The following is a 15937-nucleotide window of genomic DNA, read 5'->3' as shown; positions in this document are numbered from 1 at the left end:
AAATGAACTTGAGAAGCTCAAGTTCATATTCCCTGGAGAGCCTGAGGAAATTAAAGACTACCTCAAGAAAATATTGTATTTGTCAAAAGGGCAGGGGTAAGGAATATCAGAAACAATTTAGCCTTGTTTTACCTTGGTGTTAAACAGGTTTTGGTTTGATTCCATTAGGATTTCTTTCCAGAAAGATCTTCAGTAGGCCAAGAAAAATAGACAAGGTAATTCAGGGCTTCAGATAAACAGTAATTCTAATTTCGGTTGGATTTATCAGAAGCACTATCTATTATTGTAAGGTTCTTCAATATTTTTTTCTTTGTAGTCTGACTGCTCTTAAAAAGATTTGAGTACTTTCAAATTCTCAGAACTGAAGAAGTAACAGAGGTTGAGTCATCTTCCGCCAACAATGTTTCTAAATTAGACTATTTGAAGAAGAAGGTATCTGCAGGATTATATAGTGTAGCAGAGATAGCCCCAGAAATTGTTACAAGCTGACAAAAAAGTGAAAAGCTTTTTTCTCAGCTCTACAGAACATGAACACATCAGCTCCTACACCATTTTATTCTTCGCATTTCAAATCTGCAAGTGAATATTGTGCTTAAATGATGCAAACCGCAGGGATCAAGTTTTATCAAAGCATAAAATATGTGCCCAATAAATTGCCATGCTGGGACACCATAAATCTCATACTTCAGTGCTTGAATCAGGACCAAGCCTTGGAAAGCAATTCCATCTGGGTTAAGGGAGGGTGTAGGAACTATTTGTTACTGTGTGTTTGACAGAGAAGAGCTGCTTTCAGCATGCATGCATGCTTTTTATAATCAGATGAGTTAAGAAGTGCAGTACATTCTGAACTTCCTGAGATACTGGCCGAATTTCCATCAGGGAAGAAAAAAAAAAAAAAAAGGAAAAAAAAAAAAAAAAAGCTAAAACCTAGATATCAACCAGTAATTTATGGAGAAGCATCTGAAGTTTCCTGGTTTTAGCATTTGATCATCTCCAGGATTCCTAAATGGAAACATTTCCTTTGTTTATGGGTATCCATTGATCTCACAAAAACCTCAGAGACAGGGAGAACATAAAGTGACTGAGAAGAAAGCACAGACCTGTATACCACAAGCTATATTCATTATAGCTGAACAGAAGTCTTCAGCAGAAATACAGTTTATCGTATGTGTGGTTTAATCAAAGTTGAAACACTGTGAGATATTATTTGCAATAATTTTGCTTTGAAAGAAATCCAGGAAATAAATTTGACATTCCATGTCAACATTATTGAAGCCTATTGCTTTGATTTTTCATTTTTGAATAACTTTTCTCTTTTGAAAATGTTTTCCTTTATGTTACATATTTCACAATTTAAGAAGCAGAAATCAAAAACTAACATTTCAATTTAGTTAGTGCATTTCTTTTTCTTTTGGATAGTCATTTATGGAGTCACTATGGTCTCATCGGAAAAAAAAAAAAAAATCCCAGGGGAAAAAAAAAAAAAAAAAGACCTGGAATTTCCAACATCCGACATTATTTTGTGTCTAAGCTTCACTTGGCATACGGAGCTGTTGTTCTAGTCTGTCTACCAGATCCTGTCTTATGTACACTTACATCCCTCATGTCAGGCTTTTAAAGTCAGTCTAGCTTTTCCAAGAGAGGGATAACACCTGCTTTGAAATTCCTGGCCCTTCTCCCTTCCACAATACATCCATCTCTTGGTTTACAGATACAAGGCACACGAGACCTTTTCTCACCTGCAGTAAGAGAATGGCCCCAAGCCAAGCTGTACTGCTTTCTCCATGCTGTTGACATGAAGCTCTTTGTAAAGCAGGTCTGAGTTCCAAGGCAAGCAGCTGTGTCCAGAAACGGTCGTCTTTGCCGTACCTCTGTACGCCGTGCCATTGCCAACATAGCAATGATGGCTGGGAACTGGCAAAGCACAAGACACTGGTCAGGAAAAAATGCTAATTATGTGTTAAATACTTACTTCACAGCTGAGGTCCCAAATGAGAGCCTGTGGGTCCAATTCTGTATAGAGCTTTTTACCTTTCACAGGAATTGAATGCATCAAATAAGGATTTATTTTTTAATAAAAGAACCCAAGCATTTAAAAAATCTGTTTAGAGTTGTGTTAGCCTCGTTTTACACATGCACAAATAACTATTCAACAGGTAGTATGGCAGAAAATTAGACCTAAAATTTGTACTGCGTATGGAAGATTTTAGTCAGCAATCTGCAGCAAAGTCAGCAATATGGCTGGGATTCCTCCTGTCTAATTTTAAACACAACTGAGCTCATCACTGGAGACGCCCTTTTTAGTCAATTAAAAGAAACAGGCATTTCTAGTGCCAAGCTGATCCAGACTGTTTGAGGTGACTTTTTTAAGCAGAGATTAATCTTGCCATACACTCTTGACTGCATTGACCGAATCTCCATTGACAATAAAGAGAGCTTAAGTCAACCATCTCAGAGAGAGGTATTTATGTTGTAGTAGTAAAAACAATCCTGCCCTGCCAAAAAGTGCTTAAAAGTCCTAATTTTGGAAAATACTTCTTTTTATGGCCTCACACATGCCCATACATATACACACTATGCCCATATATATTATATATGGATAGCTACATGTTGCAAATATATCAATTTTGCAAAAATTTAAGTAGTTTGTTGAATTTTCTTATTCAAAACCCATTTCTTTCTCACCTGCACATGGGCTGTTTCTTCAGCTAGGTCTGACACATACATATTCTATGACCTATACACTCAGCTGCCAAGATCTGTCAACAGCACATATCAGCATTATGGCTGAAAAGCATATGGGAATGCATTTGTATACAAATAGCTACACTGAGCAGAAAGTCTACACCTCAAAACAGGGCTCAGAGCATCCCAAAGGAAACACAAAACCATCTAATGTACAAAGAGGATTAATTGTGACCAAGCCTCGGAGGTTTCTTATCCCAGCCGTGTCACCGTGACTTGTCCTGGACATCTGCAAGACTAGTGGAATCGTCTTCTAAACTTATAAGCGTACTTAAATATATAACATTGTGATATTCCTTTACTGTTGAAAAACACACTGTGTAGATGATCTATCACACCACACAGTGTGAACAGCTATTGCCGAAGATCTGTTTATTTTGACAGAGCGAGGTGACACATGAACCGGAGAATATAACCAGCACTGAAATAGTGAATCACAGCAATAAACTGCTGATGTCAATTATCCTTCCAAGTCATCAGTGTAGCAACAGACCTCAAAACCACAAACAAGCATATGGTATAAATTTGGGAGCTGGAGGTCAAGAAGTTTGGTGCAAGAACATCAGTGTGAGTTAGCATACAAATAGTCAGCAAAATTCGTTTTCTAGCCTGGCCTGGCAGACTCTTCTGAGACAACATTTTCTCCCACCCACCTCCTGAATCCAATTCCCTTTATTTCAATAACTATGAATATAACATTAAATCAAACTCATATTGTAACAACCATAATCTAGGAGCTCACAGAAAATAATTTGTCTGTCATTTGTGTTGCCAGCAATAGTAACCATTTCTTGGCAACCTTGCCGTTTATTTTCTGGGCAAGATGGAAGTTACACTGCTTTGTTTGCCTGAAACAGTCATGAAAATACCACCATCATGCTGTATGCTGAATTCTTTGATTTATCCAGGGAAGTGCCAGGTGCTGTTTTTATTTGTACTGTATTTATTACAGTCAGAATGATTTAAAGTACTTTTACGACAGTGAAACAAGAGATTCTGCTACAGTGCAGAACCAGGGACATATTCTGCAATACCAATGATTTTGACATCTTGCAGATGGTGTTTACAAGTTGTGCTCATTCTTGTCAGGCTTAAAATCTAATGCATCTCTGTTTCATCAGGTCTGCCTGTCATTGCTAAAGCTACCAGAAGATTATAACTAGAAGAATTTAGCCCTTTCCTAAACCGTCCCTCATGGTGTCCTCCTGTAACTAAGAAGTTTGAATTACATATCGCACTTGTTCAGAGGAATGATAATATCTCTCAGACAGTTTTTTGTTTCTTTTTGGTTTTATAAGGAGTGTTTTGAGCACAGGACTAAAGTGACTCAATCTCATATCTTGTGGAAAAGCATCTAGGTTAATACAGTCGTTTCATTAATAGCTTTCCATCGGTCTGTTCTCCACCCCTATTTGACTACCGTGCAGTAGCGCCACACTACCCACATCACAGCTCTTCATTATGTATATCTATGGTATAATCTATACCCTTTATATATGTATATAAAGGGCACTTCATTATGTATATCTAAGGCCATTAAGAAATATACGCAAAGTATAATACATTTTATGACATTCAAGACAAAAAATTTTCAAAAAAAATCTCTGAAACTATTGCAGTCATATAGATCTTTCGCTTCTAATTCTCTTTTTTGAGCTATTACAGCACTGAAAAATCTTTTTCCCACTTTGTCAGAAACGATGTGTAGGTGGTCTGCTTACAGCAGTTCTTAATGGATTGCTCTGACTGGGAATTGTTCATTCTCAATTCTTTATAGTGTCTGCAACTTCTCATAACTCTGAAATATATTTATTTTCTTATGTGGAAGAAAGCAATGGAGGACAAAATATGTGTTTTTTTCTTGTTCATTCACTTCCCTGAGGTACTGCCAATCACTGTGTTAAGAATAGAAATAGCCTAAACTTTCAGATGATGAAAGTTTTGACGCAAATGCAGATTCTAGTTACTCTGCAGACCTATGCCACTATCATCACTATTTGTTTCTTTTCAGAAAAAAACCCCACCAAACAAATCCACAACATTAAAATTTAAAACTAGAAATAATTTCTTGTTACGATTTAGTTTTTAAATCCAAGAGGTTTAAATAGCTCACATTAAACAGTATAGTTGTGTTAGGATGGCATATTTTATCAGCATGTCACACCAATTCTTTGTCTCTTAATTTTTCAGTAAAAAGTAGTTTCAGGTCTTAAAACAAAAAGCAACCTGAAATAGCTGTTATCCAACCAATACTAATTGCTGACTTCCTGAAAACATTTCACAAGACTTTTTGTAACTAGATCTTGTTTCAGGTTCCGTAGTTACATACCTGAAAGGTTTTATAAGGTTTTTTTGGATGTCTTTCTGTAGAAAACAATGTATCTTTTAGATTTTCTTTCTTTCCAAACATCTCATCAGCAATTTTCCTAATGTTTTTGAGCTTTGGTTGTATTTTCCTCCCAGATATGTATAAGCTGTTTCATTCTGTTAATAAAAATACCTTTTTCCCCTGATGGTCCTAATACTGGAACAGGACACTTTTAAGTCATCCTTTCATTTAGTAATGGTTTGTTTTATCACTGACCAACCTGTAATGCTTCTATTAAATACAATGTTAGATGAATTTCTATATCGGCTGATTGCAGGAAGGGACAGGAGGGAAGAGAAGGACAAAAGTCCCCTCTCTGCTTACAATTGCCTTTACAAGATGTCTTCTCCATTGTCTTAATTGTCAGCTATCCAGATGGAAGAGTTCTTTAGAAAATCATAAACTAAAGCAAAACCTTGGTGGAATTAGGAGAACATCTCCATTCAGAGCTTCCCTGAACACTCTTGTTGCAGTGCCTCGGAAAGCTCCAGAGCCAAAGGCTTGAGCACCTGCCCTACGTCCTCCACGCTGGTCAGAGAGAGCACATCAACGCTCACCAGATAGCAGCTGGTTTGTTAGACCGGGCATTCATATCTCTCTGAAGCTTTTCTAATACATCTGTCGATGTATATTTCCACTTGATTCTGCTTCATCTGTTAATGATGAAGGTGAATAGCAATGATCAACGATATTTTGTGCCTTGGCATTACACTGCCTTAGCGCTGCGGGATTGGTTGCTCTCCAAGGCAACCTTTAGAAGAGTATAATCAAGTTTCCTTCCTACATGAATTCAGATTCATCAGATGCTTGCAGGAGAGTCCATCTCTTTGATTCACCTAGAAGTTCCCTGATCTTTCATGAATAGCCGTGAGATCCCCTCGGAGATGAAAGGAGTGAAAGTCTTTGATTTCAGGGAGCTGTGCTTCCCCCGCTGCAAGTACAGATAACCACTACTCTGAGCGGGCAAGGAACTAGTGACAGAAAGAAGCCTCCAGTATTCACAGAGATCGCTCTTACAGGCATCTCACTTCATCACATAAAGCCCTGAAAAAAAACCCCGGATATTCTGAAAGCAATAAGGCAAATATTCCTGGGCAAAACGAAACACACACCATGCAGAGAGCTTTGAAGGACATCCATGTTAACCTAACACTGCTCCCAGAGAAGATTTGGTTCATCTTTCAGTGGCTCTCTGTGCTGCTGAAAATCTCTGTAAATATCCAGGAAAGCGACCAGGTGGGCATGGACTGCACTGGAGAGAGCAGTTGCCATCTCTTTCGCTCTTTAATGATGAGAATGTGAAGTCTAATGCATAGGGGAAGGAGACTGCATGGCAGCAGCCCCAGGCCTGGACTGTTCCTTGCTTGAAGCAAATTGCTTCACTTTTTCACGTGCTATACCTGTTCTGTGAAAGTGAAAATAACAGCGCCCACTGTAGCTTTCAGAGTTTGCTTAAATTAACGAACGTAAACCACAACTGAAGTATAAGGGAAGTTATATATCTATATAGCTATATTTCTATGCAATTCAACCATACACTTATAATATTTATGTGAATGTCAATAGTTCTCTTTTGTCTTATGATTTAATGCAAAAGTAGATAATGTATGTCACTAATTTGTAACAAATAGTTGATTCTAATAGTTGTGCTGTTTTCTATTTGTTGAATAGCAATAAAACCTCTGGAATGACAGCACCTAATACTGAAATAAATCTCTGCTGAAACTGTAGCCTGATTATGAAACATACAATCTGTCTGAGCCACAAACTGGGCAGAAATGTAGAAAAATTGGCATCTTTTTGTAATGAATTAAACCTAACAGAGACTTACCATGTAAAACAAGGATAGATTTAAGTCTGGGAAAACAAAGTGACTTATATAACACAAAAGATCTCTTTAAGTTGCACCCTAACATAAGGATGGCACACTCCTTTCACTGAAACTAGACTTATTTTTTAACATATTTCTTCTTCAAAGTATGTTTGTACCTTCGTGCTTGCAAATGCTTAGATCAACTGAGCTAAAACTCAAGAGATTTATGTTTGTTATAAAAGCTAATGTACAAATCTTGTAAGTTGAATTCTTTCTTATAAAGGTCCAAATATAGAAATCTCTAAACTTTGCCAATATTATAGCTTAGAAAAGTAATATCCTAGATAAGAGGAAGGACTGGCTCTTTTTCGATTTAATTTTTCTGTTATCTTCAATTCTAGCACAATAGTTGTGATTTACAGAGACACAAATGCAATCAAATAAGTAAGTATATAGAGCTAAAAGGAGCAATGCATATAGGAAATGGGTTGTTGATCGATAAGGGAAAGAAGTTCCACCAGCAACAAGCAAATCTTACTGTTATGTATACTTTGACTGGGAAATAACCTGTTGCATGGACTAACTTCTGAGATTTTCAAGAGTATCCGAGTGCCTAATTCATAGTGAAGGCTTTCATGCATCTGAATATACCTGTAGGTCCTCATGTGTTAAGAGTATGACCGAAGATAAGCCTCTGGACAGGAAAAGAAACAGACTATATAGCAATTAATGATGGTCAGTGGATGAGCAGCTGCTCTGTAGAGAGCTGGTAATGAGAGAAGGGTCTCTGGAGCACTCGAAGTCCCCAGCACGGGCTGGTGACAGGAAGCAGGTGATGGGAGAGACAAATGATGCAATGGAGATTTCTGCAGTAATCCAAGGGGTGAGCTGAAAGCCCGTGAGCTGCTGTACCATGTCTACCACATCTTCCTTTCAGCCGCCTTCCTAACTGGCAGTTATACAGCAAAACAGTTTGCATGGACTAAAAGATGTCAGTCCCTTCACATTTCAAGAGATGTGCCCTCTATAAAACATAATTAACTGATATCACTGTCATGTCTCAAATAAATCAAAAATAGGATTAAAAACACCTTTATGACCTTGAATTAACCAGGATCCAATAACTAACACTGCTGCCAAGTCAGGCATCCTATTGTAAGACTAAGGACTAAGCAGCTGCTCCATATTAGCAGCTGCTAATATTAATTGTATTATTTTATACTAGGATTACAACAAAGACTCGTCATCTCAAAAGGCACCACTGTAGGAACACAAAAGGGATCACAGAAACCTTAGTGCTCACCAATATCTGAAAAAAAGAAAAAGCACCTTTTTCGTAAAAATTAAGTCCTTTGTCGATCTCTGACCTACTCCTATCTCTGACTGGAGAAGTTTTTGCCTGTTCCTTGGTATTTGCCTCATCACTCAGTCCTTATAGAGTTGATCCTTGCTATATGCTATACTGCTGACAGTATAGCTCATTAACTTTCTCCTCTCTAGCCCACATTTGCCAAGATGTAAAGTGTAAAGGACTAGTCCATAACCTCCATGCATATAGTGCTCCTTCTTCATTTGCATTTTTCTCTCTAAGAGCCAAATTTTTTATTATACTTCCTAACTCTATAAAGAAACCTGGGAGATCAGAGTAGCATCTCTATTATTGCTCACATCTATCACCTCCATAAATGATACCTTATAATTATCATTTTGTGAAGTCATAGCTATCACTAGCCTCCTGTCCAACATCCCCTAAATTGACCCTATCTTAGCAGAATGAATCACAGGTGGATTCTCAGTTGATAATGCCATGCTCGCTCACTCCATTTTCCAATTCCTCCTACCACTTATCATTGCAGGTGATAGTCTACTAGACCTAGTTTCTCTCAATGGAACTTCAGTATTATTTCAATTATTTTAAAACAATTCAAAATCTGATAAAAACCCAACCTCCCCTCACTATTTCTGCAACAGTGCCCTAGGCTTCCTCTCTATTAACCTTGCCTCATTAGCACTTCCCTTGCCCTCATGTAACCTCGCAGGGGACCTATAAAACTTTAGCCCTGCAAGCCATGTGATCACATCTCCAAGCCATATCAAACCATAATGATGCTTTTTTTATCTGCTATTCCATCTGTTCTTACACAGCCGTGGAGGAATACTAACCTTATTCTTTTCCATCCTAGTTTTGTAACTCTGTACATGCAAACAACAAGCAGCATCTCAATCTCACTTACAAATCCTCTTCAACTCTTATTAGCATACCTACTTGTCTAAGCTCGGTGGGGGACTGACTCGTTGAATACTCTCTTATCATTGTTAGCCAACTGACCTTGTTAGCATACTTCACCTTATTTCTTTTTTTCTCCCCCTGGAATCCCAGAAAATAAAAAATTAAACACTAATTCAAAAGCATTCTCACAGATTATAAAATAACATTGGTAAGCATAAACCAAAAAGTTAAGACTTCTTATCTTCTTCTCACTGTCTTCTTCAGAAGAAAAGATTTAAAACTTTCCCTCCAGCCTCTAGAGCTGAATTTCCTTTACTAAAGAACCTTTTTTGGTAGGAAACTGCAAATACCTTATTTCAGTAAAAGAACCACTAAAAATGTGGGTTTGCTGCCTTTTTTACTTCTTTTATTACCACAAACTCCCCCAGTTTAACCCCCAAAGATGTGGCCAAGAAGTTTTTTTCCTGTATGTAATTATATATTCAGCTGTTCTGTCATCTTTCTTTTCTAAAAATCTTCAGCCTACTTCTGACATACAACAACACATCTCCTTATATAACCATAAACCTTCCACAATTAGCATTCCAACTCATACTTTCTTTAAAGCTATGGCACCCCTCTAATCCATTACCCATAGCCTAACTAGGAAAAAAAAAAAAAAAAACCCCACACTAGAAAACATAAAGAGTTTTCAAAAATAACTTCAACAACTTCATAATGCATCATGACCAAAATACTGGCAAAAACATTATTGCTATTTAAACCTTAAATCAAAGAAAACTCAAAATACATAATCCTCTGTGCAGTCCTCCCAATAGTCTTAAACATACCATCATCTACTGTAATCCATAACCACAGTAACACAAATCCAAATATACTTTCCACTTCCTACCTCTTTGTTAGTTTAATCACGAAAAGCACCAAAACCTGCCACAACTCATCCATCTCACTGATTTACTTTATTACATGGCTACCTTATTTTTACAAATACATATAATTTACAAATGGAATCATAGAATAGAATCATAGAATGGTTTGGGTTGGAAGGGACCTCAAAGATCGTCTAGTTCCAACCCCCCTGCCATGGGCAGGGAAACCCTCCACTACATCAGGTTGCCCAAAGCCTCATCCAACCTGGCCTTGAACACTTCCAGGGATGGGGCATCTACAACTTCTCTGGGCAACCTAATAGTTGACAGACCCTGAGCTGTTGCTGAGTCCTAATACAACAAACGGACCAGAAATAAACCCCAGCTAGCCATCGAGAACATTGCAGCACCCAGTGATGAAGGTAATTCTACACCTTAAAAATCCACTTGAAAGCTGACAAACCATTCAAATACATAGTGTTAAATCCCTCCTCAGTGACCCACATTATGACTACCAGCTGTTCCTCTGATCAACAGTAACACAACAACGCCACCTATATAGACTGAATGTTTCATGAAAAGGTTTGGCAGCTAACTAAAGAGAATAAAGATATCCCAATAACACACCTTCCAATAAATCAAGAATAAACCCCCAAATTTGCTAACAACCCACACCTAAAACCAGTTACAAATCAATGGTAAGGAGAAGGAAGTGCTTTTAATCAGGAAATGGGGAAAAATATATTTGTTTCCACTTGTATGTCAACTAAGACCGATAGCGTGAATGCAATGGTGGGTTTTCAACTACAGAAACCTAAAGGCACTGATCACTTAAAAAAAAATTCCACGTCTCCTTCTAATTCCCTTTAACATCTGCATAAATGCTTATTATAATGGAGTATCTGTCCTCTGGCCAAGTATCTCATTCTCTTTCTTTAGCTGTGTGTCCCTCTGTATTCGTCCAACATCTCTAAAATGGCTCCTATCCGTTCAAAGAAGCATAAAATGTCAAAGTAATTTTACAATTACATGTTTATTTACTGTTAGTCATAAGTGATCACCTCCAATGAGGTTAAATGTTTCTGAAGTTAAACATGTACCAAAAAATCTTCACAGTTTGCTCCCCACTCTCTTTACTAACTTGGGCCAGAGATAAAATATCACCCTCACATCCTACTTAGTTTCCACTTCTTCCTCACATTTATCACTGCCAAAATGGCTGAGTCTGGGCCTTTTTGGTAACTTTCTCTGTACAATAAGACAACTATTTCTATTCATGGTTGGATAATTAATTCTGAATTTTCACCTAAAGCCCAGATGCAGAACTCTCTCAGCAAGAACTCTGTCTCCAAAGTGAATGCAGCTATTGTCTTACCATAAAATTCTTATTTCTGAAAATAAGTGCATATTGAAGTGTAATTATTATGAATTAAATTTAATTAAAAATGGATCCTCGAATAATATTAAACAGCATCTGTTTGGGGAGGGATTTGTTGGTGATGTATCTAATTTCCCTCGAAACTAAACCACCGAAATCTTATGCGTATAACTGTGTTAAAACATTTTTTTGTAGTGGCAGTTCCTTCTTTATTACTGAAGGTTTCTTCTTTAAGGCCTAGAAAATAATGTATTGCCACAAAGCATAGAAATCTATATTAGAAAATGTCTTTTGTATATTGATCTCCTTTGTTGCAGATATCTCCTATGTTACGTTTATCACCTCCCACATTATTTTAAGTCAGCTCCTAATTTGCCAGTAACTGCATGACCGTGATGATAATAGCTTGACAATATATATATACATATATATAATGATTGTTTGCAAGAGAATTTGAAGAAGAGTGAAAAGGTGATTTCTGAGTACTGACAGGGACCTCATAGTCTGAAAAAAGAAACAATTAATGGACACAGAAATGAACATCTTTAAAATGACAAAAGTTATGATTTTTCTCTGTTGCTCACTGTTCAAAGGGGGGGGAAATGAAATTATCAGGCAGAAGGTTTTAAGCTAACAATAGAAAATACTGTTTCTCATCACATCTATTTAAATTCCAGAACTTCTTGACACAGCATGCTGTGAAAGGCAAAAGCATAAAGGAGTTCTAAAGAGTTTAGACAAATTCACAGAAAACAGGTAAAGGTCTATTGAATATGATGTTCCAGCCACCTGCAGAGAAAATCCTCAACTAGAAGTATTTCTCAGTAACTTCCTGCTGCTTACATTACTCCTCACTCAGCCTCAACTTTGCTGATGCTCGGACTCACAATAGTACTTAGACTTGTGGTCTGACCCAGGATGGCACTTGGTTTATCAATTATTTGTGACATCAAGATATACTAGCTGGTTTTCCATTAGAAATATATGGCAATTGGTTATTCTTTGTAGAAGTCAAGGACAGAAGACATCATCAGAGACCTCAAACACATCATAGTCCAATAATGTTTTGGGGTACTTACTGTTTATTAAATTGATTTTTTTCTTTTTTAAAAAAAAAAAAAAAGAACACATTTTTACATCACAACTTGAGTTTAAGGTTGTCTCTATAAATGAATAATTTATAATAAAGTACATTTTGGAGCCACTGTGACTTTCTCTGAATCAAGCATTATAACCATAAGCTAATCAGACTAAAGGGTAACCTCACTATTCAGTCCTGTCAGACAAGGGAGACTGTACAAGACAGCAAAAAGGAAAACAAAGAAAAAAATCCAGCTGTGCTCACAGCATAAAATTGAAGGTTTGAAAAAAAAAATGAATCCAACGTATATTTAAAAAACAGTTCTATGTGCTCCGAGAGAAAAAGCTCGTAGTGCTTTCACCAGAATGTCGTTGCACTCGTGTGATGATACTACCAGATCTATAGACCCCAGCACTGACTTATTTGCATTAATTTAGAATGACTAAACCCTGGAAGAGAGGTTTTTTACATTTTTAAACTTGTTTACAAGGCCCTGATGCGTAAACATAATCCTTCAGTTCCCATTTTGTGTGGAGGTGTTATGCAACCAAATGCAGATGGAGTATAAGAATCTAAGGCCATTTGTTTAGCAAACCAAATGTTTGCTTTATTATTTTCAAGTAATCAAAGAGCACCTGCTTATTTCTTGTTCTAAACTAGTGAGACAGAAACCAGTATTACAGCTATAACACTGTCATCTTGATATTTATAACCCAGGCTGTGCTGGGTGGATGGATGTTTGAGCACAGCGTTGCTGCTGTGGGCAGGGGAAGCTGATAAGGAAATAGGAATCTGAAAAGCAGTTTTATTTGGAGACGAGCAGCGCGCATTCCTCCCCAGGATGCCAGGTCGCATGTGCACCGTGCACATGCAGCCTGTCGCCCAAATCATTGCAGCTGCATTCACAAAGCCTGGGACAAACCTTGCTAGGGCAGCTAAAGGACAAAAAAAACAGAGCTACAATATTGTACCTTAGGAGGGACTTAAAAGAGTCACAAGCCCGGTTTGCACAATTCATTGGGTTCCTGGTGAATGAAGGTTCAGGAACCCATTCATACACCATTCAATTTGCCAATTCACTCCTGCTATTTGTTATTCTAGCTTCACTGCTGGTCTCCCAAATGGATTTTTTTTTTTTTTCCCAGCATGAATAGATGGCTACACCATTTGTTAACCATCAGAATAACAAAAAAGAACACCGGACACCAATTCTAGCGTTCACTACCATGGTTTTTTACCCCACCACCCATTCGGACCAACTAGGTGCTCATCATAGCTACCGGAAGCCTTGTCTTCAATTTTGGTGAGCCCTGGGATTTATGTGCTCAGAAAGGCATAGCCAGCGAGTTGATGGGATCACAGGCTGGTATGACTGAAGGTCTGTTACAGTTCACGCCTAAAACCTGCTGTATTTTAAAAGTAGCCACTGATATAACTTGAGGATTTAGCATGCAGGTAAGCTTTACAAGTAGATTAAACACCTGCAGTGAGAAATGTTAAATCTTCTGGAGGAAAATTATATCAAAAACCATGCAGCATCTAATAGGAAGCAACGTAGAACTAATACATAGGCACCAAAAAGCAGATTCCTCTGCCCTGATCCACCGGTGCAAGTAAGGATTTTTAGGTAAGCTGAACTGGGATAAACGTGCTATTAATTTAAAGCATGAGGTAACTCAAACAAAGAGTGTGCATTTTATCTTTGCCTTCTTCCCACAGTACTCTAGTGTTACCAAATACAGTCAGCTGCTAGATTTTGTCAGAGCATAAATCCCTACTTTACAAGGGGACAGCATAAGATGCGTGGACCTGTGGGGGAGCCTCCGCGCTAGAGTACAACTCTGCGACTGATCCTGCAAAGTGGAAGCGTGCTCTCTTTTTATGGGCATGAGTAATTGGATTAAAATCTCTGTGCTTGATTTTCCATGGAGTTAAGGACACGAACAAATATTTTTAGAATCAGGGTCTTGGTGGTGAAAAGTGTGTTATGTTTGACACTGGAGGAATACATTAAACACTTGTTCTGTGTGACTCTTCAGTTATTAGAAGAAATATCTGCAAAGGCAGAATACAGCACAGGGGCAAAACCCACCAGTTTCGCACTCAGATAAAAACTCCAAATGCTCTGCCCACCAGGAGGTTGTTACACTTACCAATATTGCAATACTTTCCTGCATAATTTCCTTTGCAATCACATACTGTTTTCCCACTGAAGGTAACCATTTTACATTCTCCACCATTCATGCAAGGATCATGAAAACAACCTACAAGCAAAAACCAAAGATCAAATCAAAGGTACAAATTATTCAAGAGAATCAGTCCATTTTAATTTACTTTAGTACGCCTTCTCCGTGCATATATACAGTTTGGGGAAACTTTTCCTTTTTCACTGTTTTCAGATCTACACGATATAAACGGAAGAAAAGGAAAGTGTGCTGATTTGTGCCTGGTGAGGTTTGTCTCATTGTTTTTACTCGTATTGGATAATGTCAGCCTAGCTATTGAAAAATATTACCGATGAACGACAGGTAAAACGGGAGTGGTGATTATTATTATGAGTGGGGATGGTGGTGACATTCGCATTTCTTTCTGTACAGAGCGTTCTGCCAATTCCAAATTTGCCACTGGGCTGCATTAAAATTTATAACAGCATATCTAGCAGGGAGCTCAGCTAAATATTTCGGATTTGTGACAGGGAAATATTAAGTCCTACCACATTTCCCAACTCTCTCATGGACTCCCAATGTCCTAGAAAGCCACTGACTCTCTCCATACTTTAGTTGCCAGTTCTATAAGGTGAGAATAAAAGCACCTACAAATTTCAAAGGGCTCTTAACTCTGTACTGTAAGTTATTTGGGAGCGGGCAGGGTAAAAGTCAGTCAGCCTGAATAACAGAACATACATACCAGAGCACATGTATAGGTGAGGCACATGGTTTGCTTCCCACCATCTCTCCTTCCAAAAAGGAGGCACTGTGCTGGCTTCATCAGATAAGTGACAACGCGAAGCACAAGCCCTGCAGCTAGCAGGGACCACCAAAACAAGGAAGAGGCTTCAAAACATAAACATTACCCCAGCCAGGAATGGGTAAGTCAGGCCAAAAATCTTAGGGACTCTGGGGTCGGCACAGGGCAAATGGGATCCTGAAGGCAAGTAGAGTTTACATGCTGGCAACTCAAGAGTGGGATAGGCTTGGGAAGAAATCCCTGATGTCAAATAGGAATATGAAGCGATTGTAGGTGTGCAGGGGACGAGTAGAGGAGGGTGTGCCTCTCAGGCAGGTTACAGTTTTGGAAGAGAGCTCATAAGGTCAAAACTTTTACCACTACTATATAATCTGTTGCATAGTCTTGCATGCTGCAGTTCAGGATTGCATCCCCGGTGAAGAAAGCCCTGAGACGTGTCCTTAAAATTCAGCTTAATGCTTATAATTGCTTCCTCAAATAAGGGTG

General features: G+C 38.1%; 1 protein-coding gene across 2 annotated transcripts in view; it reads right to left on the bottom strand.

The window, feature by feature from the left end:
- Positions 1-15937, bottom strand: part of HGFAC (HGF activator) — a 43986-nt gene that overhangs the window by 12392 nt on the left and 15657 nt on the right. For both annotated transcript variants that reach the window (XM_009988281.2, XM_086612088.1), the window contains exons 7-8: positions 14638-14748; positions 1740-1914 (exon numbers count right to left, since the gene is read on the bottom strand). In XM_009988281.2, coding sequence (XP_009986583.2) covers positions 1740-1914; positions 14638-14748 — 286 coding nt within the window. The remainder of the gene's footprint in view (positions 1-1739; positions 1915-14637; positions 14749-15937) is intronic.

Source organism: Tauraco erythrolophus, chromosome 5, assembly GCF_009769465.1.
Source record: "Tauraco erythrolophus isolate bTauEry1 chromosome 5, bTauEry1.pri, whole genome shotgun sequence".
In the NCBI taxonomy this organism is placed as follows: domain Eukaryota; kingdom Metazoa; phylum Chordata; class Aves; order Musophagiformes; family Musophagidae; genus Tauraco; species Tauraco erythrolophus.
This window is presented reverse-complemented; position numbering and strand designations above follow the sequence as displayed.